We start from the raw sequence: 25,438 nt of genomic DNA on the forward strand, positions 1-25,438 counted from the left end.
AAGGTACGAATGAGGGAAAAGCCAGCAGAGCTTCGAATGCCATGCGAGGACCTGTGGATCACCATCACCAGGAACGAAGACACCGTCGACCGGACCCAGCGAACCTACCATGGGAAGATGGTGGCCCCTGATAGAACAGTCGGGCTGCGAACTGCGGACTTCGACAGCACCAACAGGAGGGTTGTGTGACCGAGGTGGTCTGTGTGTGGTTAAATAGTGTGGACCAAGAGAGCGTGACAAAGTATGGAGATTGTTTCAAGTTATAGGAGGGATAGTGACGCAATTGCAATAGCAGGTATAACTTGAAAACAATGTTCTCTTACTCAAGGGTAGCTAATGCAGATATCGAGCTCGAATTATTATGGTTATTATTATTATTTTACAATTATGGTAATTTTTTATTATTAATATTATTATTATTATTATTATTATTATTATTATTATTATTATTATTATTATTACTTGTATGTATGGCTGTGAAGTGTTTACATCCATTTAGTATTATTATTATTTACGTAGTTGAATGATCGTATTGTGTGCGAGAGGTTATGTCATGTACATGTACATTTAAATCAGTAGCGTTAATGTAAATACCTGTAAGTTAATATTACATACCTGCCAACTTTACAAAACCCAAAATCAGGAGATTTTGATATGAAAATCAGGAAAAATCAGGAGATACAATTGGTCAAAACTGCTTATTCTACACGTCTTGCGCAATACAGTACTACGATGTACAGTAAAACCTGCCTTAACGGACACCTCTCACCAGCGGATACCCCTAATTGGCGGACAATTTCCTATGTCCGTAATTAAATACCATGCTGTGTATGAGTAATTTACCCCTCTTATACAGACACCCTTTATTACGGACGCGGACACACCATAGCCACGAGAAACTCCAATTAAACCTCTCCTAACAGACACTTTCTTTTAAAAAAAAATACTGTATTTGTGTCCTGTACACTATGTATTCGCTTACTTTTTGCACAGGCGGTACTTCCAAGAATCGCAGACACTGTAACTTTTGGTCCAGGCTGTACACATTCTTGGAAGGCAACATTAAGCTACACTATCACTTCCGGAAGTTGTGTGATCTGGTATGCTCTACAGCGCTGGATTTCGTACCTTCACTGTCAGGTTACTTTTCGTTGACTCGTGGGTTTTTGATGTGTTCAGTTTTACGTTATTAAGTTGGTGTAAACATTGTTCCGAGGAAGTTTTTAACTCTAAAAGAAAAGGTAGGTATAATAGACTATCATAAACGTGATAAGTGTGGTGTGCGTAAACTGTCCAAAGTGTTCAAGATTAGAAAGACACAGGCAGCTGAAATTGTGAAAAAGCAAGAGGAGCTAGTGAAAATGGCATTTAAATGGAAACGAACAGAGCATTAAACTGTTTCAAAGTGGTAGTGGAGCTCTCACTGACAAGGCAATGCTATAGTGGTTCGCTAAAATAAGAAGTCAGAATGTCCCTATGTCAGGACCAATGATACAAGCAAAAGCGTTAGAATTCGCGGCAGAATTAGGTATTGGAGATTTGAAAGCCTCAAATGGCTGGCTAGAAAGATTCAGAAAGCGACATGGTATCAACTTCAGAGTGATTTGCGGAGAATCATCCATGTTAATATGGAGATTGTTGAAAACTGGCAAGAAAAAGTACCTTCAATCATAGACGGGTATGCTCCGGAAAATATTTTGAATGCCGATGAAACTGGATTATTTGTCCGTGCTTTACCTGACAAAACTTTGTGTTTCAAAGGAAATTGTTGTACTGGTGGAAAAGTTGCGAAAGAACGTTGTATGGTCTTGTTATGTGCAAGTATGAGTGGAGAATGGGAGAAGCCCCTTGTGACAGGAAAAGCTGCAAAACCAAGGTGTTTTAAGAATATGGAAGTTACAAAGTTTGGCATTGAATGGAAAGCGAATAGGAAAGCATGGATGATCAGAGAAATAATGACAAGAGTGGCTAGGACAATTGGACAGGAAAATGATATGCCAGGAGTGAAAAGTGTTGTTATTTCTCGATAATGCAGCATCGCATCTGGATACAATTAAGTTGCAAAATGTGAAGAGTCTCTTTTCCACCAAATGTAATATCAGTTTCTCGCCGCTTGACCAAGGAGTGATCCAGAACTTCACGGTTATGTACAGACAGTTAGTGATGAAGCACATCACAGCTGCAGCAGCCCATCGACAACTTTTTCATGTGAGTACAGTGCAGTATATTGTACAATATTGTATACAGTATACAATTAAAGGTACATTTATGAGAATTGTTAACACATACAATACATGGGTTATTGTGTTCCATCGATTATAAACAATGCTGTCATATGAAATATTTGATAAAATGAAAAACAGCACATTTTTACACTTTTAACGAAAAGTACAACGGTCAAGATAACAATTAAGTAAAAGGTTTCACCTGATCAATACTTCTTTATTATTTAGCCTTCGGCTAAATTTATGTCATTAAAAACTTACAGAACATGTTTTGATTGCTTAGCAATCATTATCAGCTGTTTCGCTTAAGGCTTAGGTGAAAAAGCATAAAACATTTCATAATTAAAATTAAAATGTGTTAGTAAGGAACGTTTAAGTGGTGCACCACCTAAAGCCTTAAGTGAAACAGCTGATGATGATTGCTAAGCAATCGAAACATGTTCTGTAAGTTTTTAATGAGATAAATTTAGCCGAAGGCTAAATAATAAAAGTATCGATCAGGTGGAACCTTTTACTTAATTGTTATCTTGATTACAATATCGATACGGAATGAAGTGGATAGTATGTAATAAGTACTAGGGTGTCGATCTAACAGTTAAAAGTTCCAGAGCTAGAATGACTAGGCTGCAAACAATCCTGTGTAATTATTCCGTTTAAGTGTGCACACTGCTTATTCCAATCACTGCCTCAGAGTAGGGATCGAATAGCTGGAATACTGTGATGATCCAGTGTGTTATGTACCAGTAGTATCAGAAAATTTATGGACCAGAGGAATGGCATGCTAAAGAAGAGAGATCTCTAACTCCCCAGCTACTTACTGCCAATATTCAGGCAGTAATCCCATCTATTGGAGATAAATGACACCAGAATACACAGAGTATATCACAAACAATGGTCAATGTAATGTTATTGTTGATCAATTTTATGTGATTTCTTTATTGCAGGCCTTCACATTTAGTTTTCTTCCAACTTTGTGATATTAGAGCATCTAATGTAATGTGAGTCGTCCTTTCTTTCATGACTCCCTCTTGTGTTGTTATTCAAGCGATCGTTCCTTCATGACTTTTTTCTCATTCTTCACAATTTAATCACCATCACGGATAGTATTATAGTCGGTACAGTAAAACTGAATAAGATATAAATAACCGAAAATTGTATTCTCTATAACTTTTGTTACGTAGTACTTTTTGATATGACCAATAAGATAGGTAATTAAAAATTACACTTTTGGCACCTTCCCCTAAACTACCATTTCAAACAGGGTGAATAAAATTATTTACAGCGTAGATTGTAGTTCCTTATTCTCCGACTTTACATACCGATTTTCATTAAATTCTGTTCACCCATTTTTTCGTACCGGTACCTCGGCACTGCTATGGACTAAGCAACAAAAATCCAACTCTTAATGTCGCACCGACACAGATAGGTCTTATTGCGACGAGAAAAAAGTAGTTGCCATGACTTACGACTTGACCCTCGTACATACAGACAGACAGAAATCACGGAAAATTAAAACTTACATTTCCCCTTGTTAGGTACTGGGGTCATGACCGGTACAGAAATATAATTCTTTCCAAATTCTGAGCAATGTACAGACAAAACTCTTATTATATTTATATTGAGATAAATTAAAATTAGTCAGAATTGTCTCCAAATGGCCACTAAAATCTCTAGAAAAGTCACTAGTCGTTATAATTGAAATAATTCTGCCACTAAATTACTCAAAAAGACTCCATGTCTAGGGACTAGTCTCTAGAATCGACTAGACTGATGTGAACTGTGAATGAACATGAACATAACATGCGAGAACGGGAGATTGACAATCGATATACGCGTCGCGATATACAGGTTTCAATAAACATCGCACATCTGCGCACATTTCTTGCATTAATGAACGTTCGTATTTTGTTTGAAAGCAAGCATAAAAAAGCTGAAATGGCTGGATTTGAAAACAAATGTTTGAGGTTCACCAAAAAATAAGCTAAGGTCGGGAGAAATAATAGAATAATTGGGAGGCGGGAAAAACTGTCGAAAATTGTGAGTCTCCCTAAATATACCTGTATATATAAATTATAATCCATAATTGTGAAACACACTGTAACTTCCAGAAAGGTATAGGCACGAGAATGATTGAGAATATTCCATCCATTGTAAACTGTGTATTATGCACTGTACAATTTTCATGAAGATATATTTTGTAATCTAGAAGCTTGGCCAGCCACCCAAATAAAGAGACCATCTTGACGGTGAAGTTAGTTACTGCCGAGTTATTGTTTGGAAGTTTTTGGAGTTATGATGTAGTAAGGTTATGCTTGTAACCATGTGTGCAACTTGCTTGTAAGCAGTCAACTGTTTTCATCTGTGTTTCAAAGTTGTAATCTCCATGCGCGGCAATATTCATTTGTCAAGATGGCGGTTTTGTTAATATTCTCAAAGTGAAGTGTTTTGATACTGTGATTAAGATTATGTGTGTGTTAATTTGTGAATACATGTGAATAAAATTAATAGTACCAACTGACAGCATCTCATGTGCATCTGTGTGGATACATTAAAATCTGAGGAGTCATAATACCAATATTAAGGAAAGGGGATAAGAAGGTTGGCAGTAACTATGGAGGAAACACAATTATGTATTGGGTTGCCAACACCAATAAAAAAGAGGAAAATCAGAGTACCAAATTCAATGGTTTGGGAAACACTGAGGCAGAAAATGTGGGTAAAGATATAACAGAAATGATTAGTGTAATTGATAAATGTTTGCAGTTGTGTGAAAATGAAAGCTGGAAACACAGGGTGGTTTAAAATAGAAACTAACAAAGAAGTATTCTGTCACTTCTGCTATTTATATTGATAATGGGTAAAATTATGAATGAAACAGCCTATGAAGGAGAAAAATGGAAGTAAGGCTGTCTGCTAATGATACCGTGATGATTCTGAGTTACAGAAACACATGGATGGAAAGACTGAATAAGCGGAATGAAAATTGGTGCAGAGAAGAGTAAAACAGTGGCAATGACCATAGAAAAAAGGGATGGAAGAGGAGGAATAAAAATTGGAGGCAAGGATCTACAAGTAGTAAAGCACTTCAAAATACTTGCATATACTAGACTGGATGTAGAAATAAGTAGAATACAAATGGGAGTGCTTTCTACCACACTGTAGGAAATCTGCTGTGTAGTAAAGATACACCAATGAATGCCAAGGAAATGATATACAAGACAGCTTTCATCCTTGTAACAATGCATGGGTCAGAGACTTAGCCTATGATAAAAAGGGATGAAAGCTGTATCCAGGCAGCTGAAATGAAGTTTCTGAGGAGCAAGATTCAGAAGACAAGAAGGGATAGAGTTACAAATGAGGACATAAGGAAAGTAATTGAAGTGGAGAAGCTGGATGATAAGACAGAGAGGTCTTATGGCAATGATGGGATAGGAAAGGGCTAATAGATGGAAGGAAGCGGCCATGGCCTTAATTAAGGTACAGACCCAGCATTTGCCTGATATGAAAATGGGAAACCATGGAAAACCATCTTCAGGGCTGCTGACAGTGGGGCTCGAACCCACTAACCCACTATCTCCCGGATGTGAGCTCACACCTCGAATGCAAACAAATGACCTTTGAAAGGATGACAAAACACTTTGGAACAATAGCTGGACGGGAAGACCAAAAATAAGATGGCTGGATTTAGTGAAAAACAGCCTTAGAAAAATGTAAAAATGGACTAGAGTACAGCAGTGGATGAAGAGTGGTGAAACAACCCAGAAAAGTGGAGATGAACCATATCAGCCCCAACTGGGAATGAAGTGGACAATGGAAAATGATAATTTTATAACCAGTACTATTTCCTTCATAATCTGTTATTCTTCTTCTTCTTATTATTATGATTATTATGTTATTCCTTTATTGGCAATGTAATATGGTAATGGATGTATAAATACTTACTCTTCTATGACAATTTTCACTGCAGAATACAATTTCGATTCTGCTGAGGCATTCCCGCTCTGGTCAAATCTCTCTCGATTTCATCATCATCCTCAATCCTGAAACACACATCAATTTGAAATTACTTGAAATGATTACAATGCTTACAGAAAGCTGATTTACATTTTCTTTTTCTAGTTAGTTCTAATAGCAGACATCTGTTTGTCTTTGAAGGACGATGGGGTAGCACTCTGATTCATTTTCTGCAGTTTCTTAATCTTTTTAGTGTCAAGTTTTATTCGCCCTTATACATACCTTCCCGTTTTTTTCTGGATATTTTAGCAATGGCTAAAAACGGGCTAAGCAGTTGCACAAATATTAGAAATACAGTAATTACACAGTTACTGAACAATCATACCAGGAAGACATTTACAATAATTGTTATCACTTGCCTCTTTAACCAGAATGGAAAGTTCAAAGTTCCCATGGAGGGAAAAGCCTGAAAAGCCTTACATCTGATCTATCTTTTACCAAACCGAACAACTCAGTGATCAGTTTCCACAGATTAATTAACATCAAACTTTTTTCACTAGCTGTGGTGTTTTGAACATCACAGCATGTACATAAAATAATCAAACTATGGAATTAATTGGAAAGATGTATATATTTAATTTGTGATAGGTCATTCTAAATTATTATGCTTATATGTAGGGTTTATAGTTATCCATTTCACATTATCATCTCATTTCTTTGTATCATGGCAATAAATTCTGAACGAGCTGATTCTTGAGTAAGGTATTACAACATCATCTGTATTAATAGCTTGCAGTAAATTTCCAGTAGTCCGAGGTCAGGCGATCGGACACGCCATGCTAATTTTAGCTCTTTACCAAGGAAATGACTTCCTCTAGATTGCAGGATTGCTTAGCCCTCTCCATATTCTGAAGAGACTGTTATAACTTATTAACTCCTACTTTTCGAAGTTGGCTACATGACGCTTTGATTGCCCGCGAAATTTCAACCTATCTGAATGAACGTATGAAACGAGATGATTGATATACAGCGAGGGATAGGAGAAGGGATAGAACATCAGATCTTACTGAACCATGTAATATGGTAGATTGAGGGAGATTTTGGAGCCTATATACATCAACGACGAGAGCACAAGAGCGTCTTTACTTGGGAGAAGGTCTTAATGTCTTTACATCGGAGCGTCTTTACATCGGAGGAGGTCTGAACGTCTGAAGGTCTTAACTTAGTTCATTTCGCATCTGAGTAGAGCACTACTCAAAGTTACTCTCATTGAGACCTGGTTATCTCAATGACGAGAGATAAAGTCAACAAGAGACTGGTTTTGACTTGTCTAGAACAGGAGATATCTTTGTCATGTATTTGGCTACGCTGCAATTCTGTAATACAGAAGAATACAAGTGTATTCTCTCCATGAATGCAACCCAAGGTGGTTTTGATATTGAAATTAGGGCTCATTGCCACATTATGTAATGAGTATTATAGGAAGTGTTAAAGTCAGGAAAGCCATTATTCAATTAGTAGGCAATGCACGAATCAGAAATAGGACTGGTACCTTCTACGAGATATGACCACTGCAGAACGAGAGGATTATCAAACAGCTTCTACATCATAGAACGTGTCCAGATAACAGAATCTACAAATGGTGAGCTAATGGCATAAATTACTGTAAGTCTCTGTGTATCAGTTTATTTAATTAAATTTTATTTCATTCAATTTTTCTTTTGTTTCCGTAAGTTCAGTTTTCATAAATACGCTGTCACATTTATCATCCTAATAGTTATTTTAATTGCTACTTTCATAAGTTCTTATTAATGATCCTTAGTTTCCAAGTTAATCTGTACTTAATGGTTAGTGTTCTGTCACCCCACCTCTGGGAGTATTTAGAGTCTCATTTCCTATTAGTATTACTATTTATCAACTATCGTCTTCAAGCTATAAGTTTGAAGGCGGCGCCCATGGGATATTGTTTATGGAGAGCGAAATGAACGAGTATTGATTTATATTAAAATTAAGATGACTCGGTACGTCACATATTGTTGCAAATATGTGGGCAAGTGTGGGTACGTCACATATTGGCGGCGCAAGCGTGGATCACGAAAACCAGTGATTACTTTTACAGAACGACTGAAAATAAAATAAAATCAGTGTTTTGGGGGGTAACTGTTGTGTATCCACAGTGTATTTTGTTTTGTGTGTTCGATTTTGGGGGTAGCACAGCTGAGTAAGAGGAGAAAGACAAGACACGGTGTAGTGGGCAAGTGCTAAAGGGTAGCGTTTTAAGTAATTCTAAGGAAGAGATGGATAAGTGTATAGAGGAGGAAAGAGATAATAGGAGTGAAGATAGCGAAGGAAATAAGAGTAGGAATGATGAAGTTACTATAGATTCAGACGATAGTACGATGGGGGCAGAGGTTAGCCCTAACAATCAAAGTAATAATAATCAGTTACTAGAAATGATGCAGTTAATGTTAAGGAAAATACAGGATATTAAATCTGAAATAAAACATGAATTGGAACAAAATAAATCTGAAATAAAAAATGAATTGGAACAAACTAAATCAGAAATTAACCTTTTCACTGCCGAGTTTTGATGACCAGCCGAGTCCTGTGAGCCTTTTTGTTTTTAAGGAAGAAGCACTTTGACAGATATATATTTACTAATATTATTAATGGAATGTATATCGTCCCCTTACCTCTGCTGCCCAATACGATGTCGGGGATGAAGTGAGATTATATTTTACACCATATTTTACGACCAGATGCCCTTCCCGATGCAAACCTCAGTTGAGAAGATAATGAATATGAAATGAATGCTGATGATGGTGAATGAAACTGGGTACAGAAGTGGAAGGAATCGGCTGTGGCTTGTGAATAGGAACTGTCCCGGCATTTACTTGGGAGTGCAAAAGGAAAACCAAAAAGAAAAGAAATTCTCAAGACAGCTGACGATGAGATTTGAACCCAATCTCCTGCCAGGTGCAGAGCTTGGTTCCATAGCCGTAGCATGTTAATACGCTCGGCTACTCCTCTCGGTGATACTATTACTGAAATATAATATAAAATTCTTTATCCAAGAACTGGTAATATCAAAATCATTTACATTTGGGGAAAAAGTAATTTATCTGAGGAAGGGGTGACAATTTTGCATGAGACTCATCATTACTACTAGATATTCTCCACCTTCATTATCAAAATATAGCTCTCCAGAATCACTATTTATGAGGAAACATTCAATTTCTTCGTCAACAAGAGATGAATATATACTTCAAGACGCCATGATGGCTATACATAAGCGGGAAAGATGTTTCACTCCAATGAAGCTGAAGTAACACCAGATCGCTTTCAAAACATGTGAAATGGAGTGGTATATGTGCAGTACAGAACTTCTTTGGGCATTTCCACGGAATCTTAAAGCATGACATTATATTGCGTTCATTTGAGATCGGTGAAGTACACACAGCACCAAAATGTATACATACGGGTTTGGCGGACGTGGCACGGCATTCAAAAACGTATATATACAGGTTTGGCAGTGATTGGGTTAAAGAAAGAAGTAGAACAAACTATCTGCTTGCTGTCATTTCTTGATGGATACAGTACTTTTGTATCCATCTCTTGGCACAGGCCAGAGTAAAGTGTAGCTTTCACCGAAGTCCCAGTCTCATCCATGGCTGTGACAATATGGAAGCTGCTGGGGTATGGGTAGTGCTGAGTAATGACATTCAGAGCATGACTAGTGCATCTGAGTGTTATGAAAGGTGCTGCTCATAGGATCAGTCATGCTGCAATAGTACTTTCTGACCCAGTGAGGAAAGCAATGGCAAATTACCTCACTCCTCATCTTGCCTAGTATGCCTCATTTTGGTACTGCCATTGGTTTTTGGGGTTTACTTATAACCGCATAACCTTTGGTGGTGCTATTTGAGGATCCAACCAGCCTCTGGGCTGATGACCTAACAGACAGACAGACAGACAGACAGACAGACAGACAGACAGACAGACAGACAGACAGACAGACAGACAGACAGACAGACAGACAGACAGACAGACAGACAGACAGACAGACAGACAGACAGAACAAACTATACGCGAACTAAGTAGGGCATTGAATGAACACAAGGTCGAAGCTAATAAAAGGATGAGTATTTTTTTAAGTGCGGCCAGTATCCAGTATTCGGGAGATAGTAGGTTCGAACCTCACTGTCGGCAGCCCTGAAAATGGTTTTCCGTGGTTTCCCATTTTCAGACCAGGCAAATGCTGGGGCTGTACCTTAATTAAGGCCACGGTCGCTTCCTTCCCACTCCTAGCCCTTTCCTGTCCCATTGTCGCCATAAGACCTATCTGTGTCGGTGCGACGTAAAGCAACTAGCAAAAAAAAGGATGGACGAACACGGCAAACAGTTAAACGAATTATTTAAACAAAATGAAAGATTTAACAAGCAGATAGAGGAACAGAAGGAAAAAACTAAGGAAGACAAAGAAGAGGTAGAAAAGAAATTTGTAGAGCACAGGAGCGAGATTTTGGAATTGATGAAAAAAGAAAGCAACAACACCAGACAGAAGTTATTTTTTTCTGCTATTGGCTTTACGTCGCACCGACACAGGTAGGTCTTATAGCAACGATGGGATAGGAAAGGGCTAGGAGTTTGAAGGAAGTGGCCGTGGCCTTAATTAGGGTAAAGTCCCAGCATTTGCCTGGTGTGAAAATAGGGAACCACGGAAAACCATATTCAGGGCTGCCGACAGTGGGATTCGAACCCACTATCTTCCAGATGCTTCGCGCTCCTAACCGCACGGCCAAATCGCCCGGTAGAGAGGAGTTAAAGAAACAGGTGACAAATTTTAATAATAAAGCTGAGACCCAAAAGGAGGAAATAAGGGAATTTAAGGAACAGGTACAAAACAATATCGATACGGTTAAGTGTATGATAGAAGACAACACTAGGGAACACAGAGAAAAGTTTGCAATTGTAGAAAGAAATATAGTGGAAATTAAGACGTTGAAAGAAAAACAGAATACTTTAGTGAATGAAAATGAAAGGAGAGAGAAAGGTGTAGACAACCACATAGTGATAGCAGAAACATGCATAAGGCGAGAAGTGAGGGAAAGACAAGCTAACATTGAGAGGCGAAGTCATGGAGGGATTTAAGGTAAGGAAATAGAATTACCGAGGTTCAATGGGAAACAAACCAACCCGCTAGAATTTCTTAAGATAGTAGAAAAATGGTTTGGGAAACTGATTGAGGAGGGGTTTATGGAATGGGAAGAGGCGATCGACATTATTGATCATGCTTTTGTGGGAGAGACACGATCCCGGTTTTCAGTCTACAAAAGCAAAATGAAAAGTCTGAAGGAATTTAAGACGAAGTTCACAGACAAATATTGGAACGAACACGTTGAGAGCCGTGAAAGAGAAAGGGTAGTATTTGGGAAGTTCAAACGTAATGAAAGGGTCTCTATGACTGAGTATTTCTTAGCTCATGTGGTGATTCGCCAGAATTTAGACAGAATCACAGCCGAATCAGATGTAGTCAGATTAATGTTCTGCCATTTTCTGGACAGGGTACACAAAGCAGCGTGCATGCAAAGTATTACGACGATCCATGAAATGGAGCAGTTATTATGGAGTTTTGACGCATTAGGAAACATTGGGGATAGAACAGGAAACCTACAAAAATTTGTTCCTCATAGCGAGCCAAGGGACAATAGGAGACAGCAAAACTACAAGAGTCTTAATCAGTTTCAACCATGGAATAACAGTAGGGGTGGAACACCTGAATATAGAACGGGAAATACCCAATGAGATAGAGGACAAGTTACTAATGAGCCAAGTGTAGGTATGCGAGTGTAACCTTTAAAGTAAATGCAGGCTGTAATGAAGGGTCAAAATTCCAGCCTTATCTGCAAGTAGTTAGAAATTGTGTTATGAAACTATTGCCATATGACATAGATGTTAAGGAAGATCTTATGTATGAACCAGACCACTATTATTTAGATGATCTTCGATGTTAGGCCCCTTAAAACAACAAGCATCATCATCATCATTAACCCTGTCATTAAATTAGATGTATGGGGGACGTATGTAATGCATTGACAGATACAGGAAGTCAGAAATCATGTATTAGCTCAGAATGGTATGATTCTTTAAACAGGGTATTAAGATGCAAGAGAAGCCTGTTAACATTCATTATTACAGCTGTTGGTAAAAAGTTGAAACAAATTTGAAGCAAGTCACGGTGCCGATTAGTACAGAGGGTTTTATTTCAGTACACGTCTGTCTGGTTATTCCTCACCTGGTATTTGATCTTATCTTAGGATGAGACTGGCTGACCTTAAAATCGACCCAGTTAGATTACAAAGAGGCAATGGTAAATCTGAAGTGGGATAATAAGTATGTTAAACTCAAACTGGCAAAATGGAATTCGGAGGAAAACAAATATTTGTGCCATGTGGAGTGTTATTGAGGTTTCTAGATTTGAGAAGGAACCCAGAGAGGGGTTTAATTTGTCAGTTGTGGTTAAAAGAGGATCAGAAGGATGCCTTATTTGAAGCTGCGAGTAACAGTAAATTAGAGGAAGTCCAGAGGGATGAATTGTTGGCAGTATTATGTGAACATGCTGAGTTTTTTTCTGAAAAACTCGGTAAAACACATGTCTATGAACATTCTTTTTCAGTGCTGGATGACAGTCCTTTCAGCAGGCCATGGTATGCTATACCCCACACAAATATGCCAAGGCAGTTGACGATCAGATACAAGCGATGTTAGCCGATGGGGTGATTGAAGGGTCAAATAGCCCTTATTTAAATCCTTTAATTGTTGTGCCTAAGAAAGATGTAAGTGTAAGACTTGGTATTGATGCTAGAGAGATTAATAAACTTATTTGCACTGACCAGTTAAAATTGCAGAGAACCGAAGAGTTGATTCAGGGTTTTCAGGGTAAAAATGGTTTTCATCTGTTGATTTAAGAAGTAGCTTTTGGCAGATCCTGTTGAGAATAGAAGACAGGCCTCTTACAGCATTTAGTCATTGTATCATTTTCAGCGCATTCCCTATGGGACTAAGATGAGTTCAGCAGCTTTAATTACAGCTTCAAATATAGCGTTCTGGTTGGGTTGTACAACATTAGAAGTCTGCTAAGTATATTACAAGTCAAGTGGAATTTCCGTAGACATGTGATGTGGATCAGTAGGCTAGGCTACTCTTCTCTCTTACATCATGTACCTGTTGTGGAGAGGAGTGACCGCTCTCTGGAAGGTGGATTTTCCGAGATTTGTTTCGCTGGCAAGATGATGTGTGTGTATACACAGAAACGAGTTCATTAACCAAGGTTACGTCTGTTTTCCTTATGTAATGCCATGCATGATGTAACCTAGAATTTGATTTGCTATAACAAGGATTATTCACATTGGAGATTAAAACGTTCAGTACCTGCTTCTGAGTGGGGCACTTGAATGCTTGGACCAGCCATTTTCATGCCCAGCCCTCTTGACATGCATCCCTTAATACAATTTACAATTACTCCTAAACTATAAATGTTAGAAAAATGATACTTTGTGCTTACCTCTAGTAAATATTTAGGGTGTGATATATGGAGTCACAGGTTTCAAAACACGTCTAATTTTATACAGCCTATCTGTACTTTCGGCATAATAATTACTTTCACTGAAGTGAAGAAATGAAAGAATATGAAGGAAGTGTATTCGGGACATTGTTTTAGAAAATATTGGAGTATGGAAAACAGGGTCTTCGGTCCAGTACATTTTTATATCAGGATTTGGGACTAATCAGTTTCTACGATTGCATGATCTAATTCTTTGTGAAAGGCCGGGGCACCGCACTTATCACTTGACTCGCGTATAGATTGGTCTGCTCATAAAATTCGTCATTCATGAAAATATGCACGTTACTCGAAATATCCTGCTTTTTTCTATTTGAACGTTTATGCCTGAATTCTCTGTAAGTGGTGGAACGGGTAGACAATAACTACGATGATATGTATCAGGCACTTCACTTTTCCCTATAGGCCTATCGGATTCGGGAATCGGAATTTCCTCGTCACTCTCACTTTCACTATCTGAGTCTATTTCAGGAATAAGTTCATCACCAGAATAATCATTGTGAACAATATCTATTTAATCTTCCGTAAGAAACTTTGTATTGTAAGCCATTATACTACACTTGGTAAAAACGACACGCACTACATTGGAATCTCAAGTACGCGAGGAAGTGCTGACATATTCCCGCTAAAACAGCTAAGATAAACATGAGCCCACTCAACGCGAGGGTTATCTCAAAAAGGTCAACCAACTTCCTGCTACAACCAGTACGGCTGACTAATGTGTAAGACTGCATAGATGATGAATATAAACAGCATTGCTTCGCGCGGAACATTAAACTTCTTACGCCGTCCACGGCCGCAGCGTAGGAGCAAGCTTAAACGTCTTACGCCGTCCACGGTCCGCAATGAGTTAAGATGTTTAAATCCCCCATAGACAATATGAAGTCATCCCAAAGACTTGCAATAATTTTACCCTAAGATAAAACCACGTGAATATGTTAGCGTGTGTGAAGTGGTAGTTATACAGCAAGAACTTATAAACACTTGATAGAGTGACAGCGCAGGATTAATTTGTAATACAGTATATTTTGTTTGTGTTATTTTGTACAGGTGTAAATTGAATTGTCAGGTGTTTAAATCACTGGATTCAGGAAATCAGCAAGATATGATGAACATTTGGAAAAGCGAGATACCAAAAGCTCACGAAGTAAAATATTGTGTATGTTTCTTTAAAGGAAATTTTGAAAAATATTATGTGTTATAATTAAATTGTATGTGGAATCATCAGGATGACAAACGCTCAGTCGTAGAAGAGACCAAGAAGTCATTTTGTAACATAGTTTCATGTGTATAATGTACAATGAGGGAATTTTGAGTTGCTTTACACACAAGTGTAGGCATAAGAGAAATGTAAGCAGCAGAGTGTAGGTGTGAGCCCTTAACTGAAGTGCCACTTGTTTCGGGCTCACAGGGGCGAATGTGATGTTTTGAACATCACAGCATGTACATAAAATTATAAAAATGAGGAATTGGAAAGATGTATATATTTAATTGTGGTAGGTCATTCTAAATTATTATGCTTATATATATGGTTTTTATTTTACCTTATGATCTCATTTCTTTGTATCACGGCAATAAATTCTGAACTAGCTGATTCTTGAGTAAGGTATTACAACATCACCCATATTAATAGCTTGCAGTAAATTTCCTTTAGCCCGAGGTCAGGTGACTGGACACACCATGCTAATTTTAGCCCACTCCATTATTCTGAAAAGACGGTTATAACTTGTTAATTCCTACTTTTCGAAGTTTACTACATGATGCTTTGATTGCCCGCAAAATTTCAACCTATGTGAATGAACGTTACAAAACAAGATGATGGATATACAGCGATGGATAGGAGAAGGGATAGAACAACAAATTTTACTGGACCATGTGATATGGTAGAGTGTAGGTGTGGCTTATAAGGGGCACTTATGTATAAGTGCTGTCTATGAATTCGGCCCTGTCATAAAAGCCACACTTATGAACATTCCTGACAATATCTAAAATATCATCCTCCACCATGCTTTCATTATACCTGGATGGAAACATATAAGAAGACAGAAGACAGCTGTCAATGTTGAACACAAGGCATAGAATTATGGTAAGAATCTACTGTTGCCTTCAAATGGCACTGCTGAGCTCAAGGCTAAATAGCACGCTGGCCTTTGGACAAGGGGTCCCAGGTCAAATCCCAGATGGGTTGCGGACTTTAACCTTCATTAGTTAATTTCTTTGGCTCAAGGACTGGGTGTTTATGTCATCTTCATTAGGTTTCATCGTAGTTATGGCACCATCCTCACAGACAAGCAATTCGCCCGTGGGCGTAAACTCAAAAGACCTTCATCATGCCTCTCTGGAGGCCATACACCATTATTTATTATTATTATTGTAACATGAAAACATCTACGAATATTTATTTATTTGCAATGTCTACTTGTGTATCGAGACGTTATCTCACATTATTGCCCATTGTTTGGAACTGTCGTCTATTGGTGGGATCTACCATGCAAATTTAATTTAAAAACTGTATCTCCTATTATTACGTATTTGCTGGATTAATCTGATTTGCTCGATTATCGATCGATTGCTGTGCGCTTGTGCGGTGAGAACTTTGAATGCTGGGAGCTGTCTGACTTCTGCCTTGTCTGTGTGAGCGAAGGGACAGTGTGTTGAGTGCCACCGTTCAACATGGCTGTGTTAAGTCGAGCTAGTAAGAAGACATTTTGGCGTAGAGGGAGAGCATTAGAAATGGAGCGTGACTCTGGTGGATGAGTGCGACGATGATAGAGCTATGCCCTTTGTTCGTTTTTTAATACATATGTGAGCTCCAACCTATATTATCTCATTTCTGTAAGAAGAAAACTTCGTGTCAGTGTTAACCGTTTACCGGCATGGCAAGTTCTAAATGTGTTGTAAGTCTTAATATTGGATACCCCACTCCAAGTAAGTACTGGAAATTATAATTCAAGTGACCTTGTACGGCCATGGATTAAAAGCGAGTGATTTTATCGTAAATTTGACCTACATTATAATGCACACCCTTGGAAACGTCGGTTCGTTAATTAAAAACTGTAAACGTCTGGTAGCAAAATTTTATTGTATCGGTTATGGATCAAATTCGTGGAAGTAATGTAACTAAATTATACGGGAGTTTGGAATCGCTAGTTATGCGTCTATGAGGTTGTATTTTGTGCGAGTTGTTTAACCTTATTGTGTTGTTAATCATGCCTGGTTGTCATATAATTCTTCATGATTATTATTATTTAAATATTTAATTTTGATGTGTATTTTCCTCCCTAATTTTTCTTCATTGTTTGTATTTGCCTTCTAACTGTGTTGCTACTGCATGTGCTGGCTGACAATTTGTATGGGATCGTTATGTGCATTGTTCGGGAGTTTAATTAAATTATGCCTCATGTATGCATCTTAGCGTATCCAAGGTCCCCTCCATTCTAAATTATTCATGCTGTTGGCGTACTATTAAACAAAAGCTAATGCAGTTTCGTACTATCACCTATTGGATAAATTCTTCTTCTTGTTTTCGAATAGGTCTACTATGGACCACGTTAAGTATCATTCATTTACGGTTCTTCCTCTTTCGATCGGCCCAGTACTTCTTCATCCTTTCGGAGTGGGCTTCTTTACGTTCTCGTGACCAGTTGTTGCCGGTCCGTTTTTTTCTACTTTGATCTTTGAATCCCTTAATTTTGTTGATGATTTTTCTGTATTCCTGTCTGTTGTATACTGCCTGCTGTGATATATTATTTTCCTCCATATCCTCCTTGACCCCTTTAAGCCAGCTAGTTTGTGTCTTCCTGTTCTCCATGTATTCCAGAATTCGCTTGGCTGTTCTCTCTGGTGGCATTCTTTTAATGTGTCCGTAGAAGCAGAGTCTTCTCTTCTTGAAGGATGTTGTGATTTTTTCGGTCCTTTTGTATAGTTCCTCATTTGGTCGCAGTCTAAATTCTTGACCCACTTTCCTGGGCCCTAGTATCTTCCTCAGGATCTTCCTTTCTGTCTTTTCAATGTTTTCTAGTAAGCCCTTCCTGTTCAGTGGAATACATTCGATCGCATATAGACTTTCTGGTTTGATGACAGTGTTGTAATGTCTGATTTTTGCAGTGAATGAAACTGATTTTTTATTGTAGACATTTCGACATAACTGGTATGCTGCTTCCATCTTTCTTGCCCTTTCCTGTAATGCTATTCCTGGTAGTCCTGTTGGGGTTATCCATTCCCCTAGATATTTAAACTTCTGTACTCTTTTAATTGTTCCATATTTGGTGACAATACTTTGTGTCGGATCCTTTTTGTCCTGAATCATTAGTTCAGTCTTTTCGAAGGATATCTGAAGTCCCGTCTTTACAGCAGTCTCTTGAAGTGTTTCAATTTGTACCTTGGCTGTTTCAGTGTCTTCTGCCAGTATTGCCATATCATCTGCGAATGCTAGACAGTCAATTTTGACTCCAGATCTTCCCAGTGATATTCCATTTTTCACCCCTAATTCCATCAGTCTCTTCCTCCACTCTCTGACCACTTTTCCAAGTATAACATTAAACAGAAGTGGTGACATCCCGTCCCCTTGTCGGACACCTGTTTCGATCTTGAATGGTTTCGACAACATACCCATAAACTTAACCTGTGATGTAGTGTCAGTGATGGTTTCTTTGATTAAATTTCTAGTTTTTTTATCTATCCCAAACTCTTCTAACGTGCTTATCAAGGTTGCTCTGTCGACTGAATCATAGGCTTTCTTAAAATCCACAAATATAATCACTAGATTTTTGGCTGTGAGTGCACGTAGTTGTATTATGGAGATTAGGTTGAAAATTTGCTCGCTGCATGATCTCCCTTTCCGGAATCCTGCCTGGTATTCACCAAGTTCTTTTTCTATTATCCCTTCAGTCCTGTTTTGTAGTGCCTTGGATAGAATTTTAGAGGCAACTGGTGGCAATGATATTCCTCTGTAATTGTTAACGTTTGTTCTGTCTCCTTTTTTGTGCAGCGGGTGTATTAATGATGTCTTCCATTCCTTTGGGATGCTCTCCGTTTGCCAAATCTCCTCAAACAGTGCTTCTAGCTGAGTCACTAAGTGTTCTCCGGCATATTTCAATAACTCTGCAACTATTGAATCTTCACCTGACGTCTTATTGTTCTTCAGTCCTGTTATTATTCCCCTGATTTCTTCTTTATTAGGTGGTTCTGAGTCCGGTGTCTGGTTCTTGGGTTTCTCAAACATTAGAGTTTCCTCAGGTTTTTTACAGTTCAGTAGTTTCTGGAAATAATTTGCAAGGTGTTGGCAATTCTGTTCATTTCCAGTGATTAGATCTCCTTCATCATCTTTGAAGCATAGGGTTGGCGGTTTGTATCTTGTTAAGTTCCTCCTGAATGTCTGGTAGAAATTACGTGTATTGTTTTTCACGAAATCTTCTTCTAGTTTCTTTAGTTGCTGTGTGTCATAATGTTTTCGTTCACCTCTTATGGTTTTAGCTGTTGTTGGATAAATTATTATTATTATTATTATTATTATTATTATTATTATTATTATTATTATTATTTTCAATAACGGTAAGTCCGTGAAAATTGAAATTTTCTGGTCGATATTTAACTTAATTTATGCCATTCTCTTAACGTTTTCTGGTCACATACTACCCATTGTTTGGGGTCCTTGCATTTGTTTATTATTATGTTATGTGTCATTTCATTTTATCTTATCCGATGGACACGTTTTAATTTTGGTGCCTTTGATGACTATTATGGGATTATGGCTTGGCGTCGCTAACAAGTAGCTTCTGTGGTGTTCTTCCGTGTTCTAAGATTATTAAGTGCGGAACGTTTATTGTATTTTTCCCTTGATATACATCATTTAGTTGGGATTGCTTTCCGCTGTAATTTTATTGTGATTTAATCTGGTTCAGTTATTTTGTGTAAATTTTATTTGTGGTTGGAGCCACAAATTTTTTTGTATGTGTGTTCTTGTGTGTGACTTGTAATTAATTGTATAAGTAGTGTAGCAAATTTCAATTTTAAGCAGTATTAGTAGTTGCGGGCCTGTATAGTGATGATCATCCATCTAAATTAATTATGAATTTCTCGGATTCTAATTATCTAGTGTTTTTTGTTCAAATTTCCTTGTAATGGTGGCAACCTATTTTTAATTTAATATTTTAATCTTCCTATACCTTAAGTAAACATTATTGACTATTTTATTGAATGATATGAGTGTTAAGCTTTCCAATATTTGATTATTTGAAGAAGCCTATGTTGATATCAGCTTCATTTTATCTTGATTTAAAATTCATTATGAAATATTGTTTCTCGTTTTAATATTCTTTGCGTTTTGTTTTTTAAAAAGAAAATATATATTTAACTGCACATACAAATATTTTGAATTTTTCATATTTAATTTATTAAGTAAAATTTCTTTAATTTAAATTTAATCTTGCTTCTTATTTAGTAGCTAGTAATCTTGACCTGGCAACCTGTCAAACGTTAATCTTAAGATCCTGCCCTTTCTCCTTCATGTTTTTGCCCTCCACGCTTCGTATTTTGTGCTACTGCCCTCACGGTAAGTAATTGTGTTTTGTTTTCATTTTGCTAATTGTATATTTGCATTGTTTTGCCTGTGTGTATCTTGATGAGGTTGCAATTATTATTATTATTATAATACACAGAACACTGTCAGACGATACCATCTCGTGTTGAATGGAACTCCAACATCAGACTAAACTCGGGACTAGAAGTGTGTGACAGTTGAAAATCAGAATTAACTTGACTTGTGGTTGATACGGTGGAAAATGTGTTGAGTTCCAAGTTAACTTGGGTGAGGGATGAAAAAGGTTAAGTGATAGGAGAGGCGCACCCAAGAGTGGCAGTCCCTTCTGCAGTGTTGGCAAATAAAGCACAAGGGAGCTCAGGAAGAAGCTGCTCTCTCCGTCTGGCTCTTTTTGTCATTAGATCTTCATTCCTTTTACTTGTTTTCTGCACCCCATTTCTCACAGCCAATCACAAATTACCTACCTCATTGGTTAGGTTTTCCACTCGCTGAGAGAAATATCACCCTGGCTCAGGTTTAAAAAAAATATGAACCAATGAAGTGGTCTTCCAACTGGCCTCATACCCTCAAGTTGATCTCCATACAAGGTCTTAGGTATTTACTTAAGCCATTCATCTTACATGACCCAGTCATCTGAGTTTCGACTGACTGAGCAAAGTGTACGTACTGGAGATCCCTACATGTTAAAAAACTTCAGTGTGGGGTACTCTGTCTCTCCATTAGATCTGGAGGATCCTCCTAAGACAGTGAGCGAAGGTGGAAGGTGTTCAATCTTTTCTCATGTCTGGCAAGAGTTATCCAGGTCTTGCTGCTCATAACACATGCATTGTAAACCTGTATTTTAGTAATTAATGTCAGCAATCCATTGGTTCACACACTGTTCTTCAGTCTAAACATAACAGTCATTGCCTTGGTAATTCTGCAAGTGATCTCGGTATCCGGAGACAAGATGATGGTTACAGTGGATCACATATCAACAAGGATGAGAAGATCCACCTATTCAGTACTCTATATATACAGTACACTATCGAATAGGTGGACCTTCTCATCCTTGTTGATAATGACAAATCATCAATACAGGCCAAAATGAAATTCATTTCATATGATAGTACACCATAGGTAAATGAAATCATCAACTACCTTCAGTGCGTGTCCTCCGACGGCAATGCGCAGTAGATTATTGCTGTCCTGAGCCATAACAGTAATTTTCTATATGCTGACAGACTGAACTCTTTACAGGCATTTGACAGTCAGTGAATGAGGGGTTGCAACTGGAGTTCTGTACAAGCTACCAAAGCAGCATCATCAGCAAATAGCATTTCATAAAAAAGTATCATCCTCACTTTTGTCTTAGTTGGCGGTGTTAAACAAATTGCTGACAGCTTTGGTGTATAGATACACACCCTCAGAGCAGTCTTAAAAAGCATAATTCAAAAGCGTAGAAAAGAGGATACCAGAGAGGGTGTGAGAGCCAGTACACAGCCCTGTTTTATACCGCTGTTCACAGGAAAGGTGTTTCATCACCTTCCATTGAAACAGTTGATTTCTTGTATATTCTCATAACCCTATATTGCCTACATGTGCCATTTGGCACAGTTGGGTATTGTTTACAACTTATGCCTGAGATTTCCATCTAAATGTTTGTGTCACTGTTTCCCTGCCAATACCACAGAAGCCTGATTGTTGAGACACTGAAGCGAACAATGTATTTTTCTTTGCCGCAATGACTCACGGACTGAACTAAGCACGGTGTTATAAGCATTTCTTTTCTTTATTTATACACTTTAGAGAATATGTTTGTATCTCCCAGCATCAGCCTGTAATACACATTATCATATTTGTGTATGTGGTACTGTCAATGATTCTATAATGTAAAATATTTGTCAGGTGCCATTTGGCACCACTAGGCATTTGTCTTAGCAACAAGCAATTAGTGTTGCTTATTAATTGCCTATTATCTGATAGAAATATGTGTGATAGTACATATATCACACCCCCGAATTATATGTAGAAGTTATAGATATTATTGTCAGTATTCGATTTATTATTATTATTATTATTATTATTATTATTATTATTATTATTATTATTATTATTTCATTTATATATTTTGCCATTTATATTGGTAAGCTGGAAGATATCCACATATGTAGGTATGAGTAATTTGTTTTGCACGAGTGGGAAAACATTGCTTTAAGAACTCTGGTAATTTGAATGAGTCATCTGGCTACCCCAGTGTTTGTTGATGTACTTGTGTCAGGAAATTCCATTAGTCATGTATATATCCCAGCCTGATGAGATGAGCTTGTTGTTGTACCAGGGAAATTTGATGATTCATGCAAAACTCCCGAGTGTTTGTTTATAACTTGGGAGAAAGAAGAGGTTTACTCATGATTGGCTGGCAAGCACCAATCCAGACGTATCATCTGAGAGGAGGGGGATGTTGATGTCTATAAAGGTTGATCATACGGCGGCAACCAGGACATTATGAGAAACATTGTAAGGGTGATTGTAAAGGTGAAGGTAAAGGAACGAGAAGGAAGATAACTACAACTACAACTACAACTGAGGCACTGTACGGGAAGGAAGTGGTGCTGATACACGGTACTGGAGTGACACGGCTGCAATGGACTGGACTTCAAACGTTCGTGGAGCGTAGTCTTGTTATGTTTGTGGAAAGTGACTGATTGTGGAGAGTGCTTGCGCATTAAGTATGGTAGCACTTGTGGCGGCCTAGCATTATATGTTGTTGAAAGCTATCTCAGACTTTCCATAATTTATGTTGAGGATCGACAGACGTGTGTATATATCTTTACAAGTGTTAAAATATGTGAACACAGTAGTACAAGGTACAGGATCTGTGTGATGTGATAACTGCCGATTATGAGAATCGGTAAGTCGAATTGATATAGAGACAGTGAAGGGTATTTATCTTCATACATGTACATTGTTCATCGGACTATTTACAAATGGTAACTTAGTTCTCGCTTTTGTTTTCCCACGATTTTCATTATTGTTGTTGTTATTGTAAATATGGAGTCTTCCAGCAATATTTTATGTGTGTATTATATGTATAATGTTGTATGTTGATGAGGTGCTCATGCACGGAATTTGTTCAGAATATAGTTAGCTATTTTAGAATCAGTGTTATTAATGAACCTAGGTGCAGTTCCTACCTAATTAGTCGTTTTCAGGAGGTTAGGTAAGGCCTGCAGCAGATGTACCAGTACGCAGCATTATGTACACGCCCTGGGATATAAAGTTTATCATGCTCTTATCTAAATTCGAGGGATCCATTCTGGTGAACTCTGGCGCCCATACTACGGACATTTCGGTTAATTATGCTTATTAATTTTATTAAGTTTTTGAGTAATTTTATTTATATATTTTTATTCATGATTTTATTATTATTATTTATTATTATATCAAAGAAGTTACATATGGAATATGAATTATTTTGATCTATACAACATTCCTGATTGTCTTCCAACTGTAGAACAATACTCTTACTAATATTCACCAATACGTGCACTATAAAATAAATTTTGGTCTGTTACATGTATTTCCCTCATGTTTTCAGAGTGCTCTTACACTACATTAAGTTCTTCAACTGCTCAAAGATGACTATTTTGAGGAGATAACTTGTTTGGGAAGCAATTGCAGGCACAAGCTTAAGTTGGGTTGTTTGGAGGTAAGCATCTGGGTGGAGATGAAACCAACGATGCCATTGTTGAAGAGAGAGGACTCAAGCCAAATCTCGAAAAGCGAACCACCAAGCAGCAATCTAGGTGCCTGAAAATCTGGATGAAGAGATTTCCATTTTCCCTCAAGTGGCCCGACCGACCATCATTCATCTGCATTTAGGGCTGTCAACCAGATGGCAGATTCCCTATCAGTTGTTTACCTACAGTCTTATTAATAAACGGTGTATAACTTTTATACAAGGTATATACACTGTTTATGTGCAATTTGTTACTAATAAACCATGTATAAGCCTCCTGTGTACAGATCTGTTATAGTTATTCACTGAATTGCTTATACAGGCCAGGACCCTTGTATAAGCATTGTATAGCAGCGAGTGACGAAAAAGAAACGAGTGATCAGTTTATTTTAGTGGTATTTACTGTCTGTAGGAATATAATCGTCTTACAATATCCGACTTATGCATTAAGTACACATTCAAAGAATGGAAAATAACGATATCTACGATATTTGTAATACAGAAGGCATAGAACATTTAGAGGTTATAAAACACTAAGAGACGGAGTGACCCCACTTCTCCCGGATGATGAAAGATTTAAAATGAAACACATACTTAAGAAAGAGTATGCTCGAATTGTCATTAGCACAGACAGAAATAACTTAATGAAAGATCCAAGAGGTGCCTCTATATCTACAGAGGGGATTAGAAAAATTGTAGACACTCTTTGATAGTTAGTATCTTTGGAACAAAATGACATATCGCTGCAATTCTTACGCGGTAGCGTAGTCCATTGTTTTTTCAACAGATGATGGTCACGCGAATGGCTCGACAATTTTGGTGCGTTTTCCAGCAGATGACAGTGCAGCAATGAATGAGGTAAGATTGTCGTTTGAGCAACGCAAGGCCATACTGAAGTGGTACTGGAAGTACGAAAACATGATGGAGGTACAATGGCAATGGCGTAATGTGTACAGAACTCAGCCATCAACAGGTACAACAATTTATCGTATTCGGGATAAATTTGAAGCTGACGGTACTGTTCAGGATGTGCATAACAAAAGGTCTGGCCGACAAGAAACATCAACAAGTCCAGCTTCCAGTGCTGCTGTGTTGCAACATTTTACTTGGTCACCTCAAAAATCTGTGAATCAGGGTGCACGTTAAAGTGGCGTAAGCTGATTAACCATACGATGAATTCTGAAGGCTGCAAAGTGGAAAGTGTACATACATTCCAAGATCGCTGCAGTCTATGAGCGAGGACGACCCGGATCAAGAGATGGAGTACTGCGAGTGGTTTGAAGGCATGCTTCTTGAGGATGAACGGTTTGCTGGGATGGTTATCTGGTCTGATGAGACGCAATTCCAACTGAACGGTACTGTAAACCGCCACAACT

The 25,438-nt window shown here is 37.9% G+C and overlaps 1 protein-coding gene across 2 annotated transcripts in view; it reads right to left on the reverse strand.

Annotated features, from left to right (window-relative positions):
- Positions 1 to 25,438, reverse strand: part of LOC136876979 (EH domain-binding protein 1) — a 414,289-nt gene that overhangs the window by 26,848 nt on the left and 362,003 nt on the right. For both annotated transcript variants that reach the window (XM_067150754.2, XM_067150753.2), the window contains exon 24: positions 6,168 to 6,265. In XM_067150754.2, coding sequence (XP_067006855.2) covers positions 6,184 to 6,265 — 82 coding nt within the window. In that variant the 3' untranslated portion in view covers positions 6,168 to 6,183. The remainder of the gene's footprint in view (positions 1 to 6,167; positions 6,266 to 25,438) is intronic.

The sequence above is a fragment of the Anabrus simplex genome, chromosome 7, assembly GCF_040414725.1.
Source record: "Anabrus simplex isolate iqAnaSimp1 chromosome 7, ASM4041472v1, whole genome shotgun sequence".
Classification (NCBI taxonomy): Eukaryota; Metazoa; Arthropoda; class Insecta; order Orthoptera; family Tettigoniidae; genus Anabrus; species Anabrus simplex.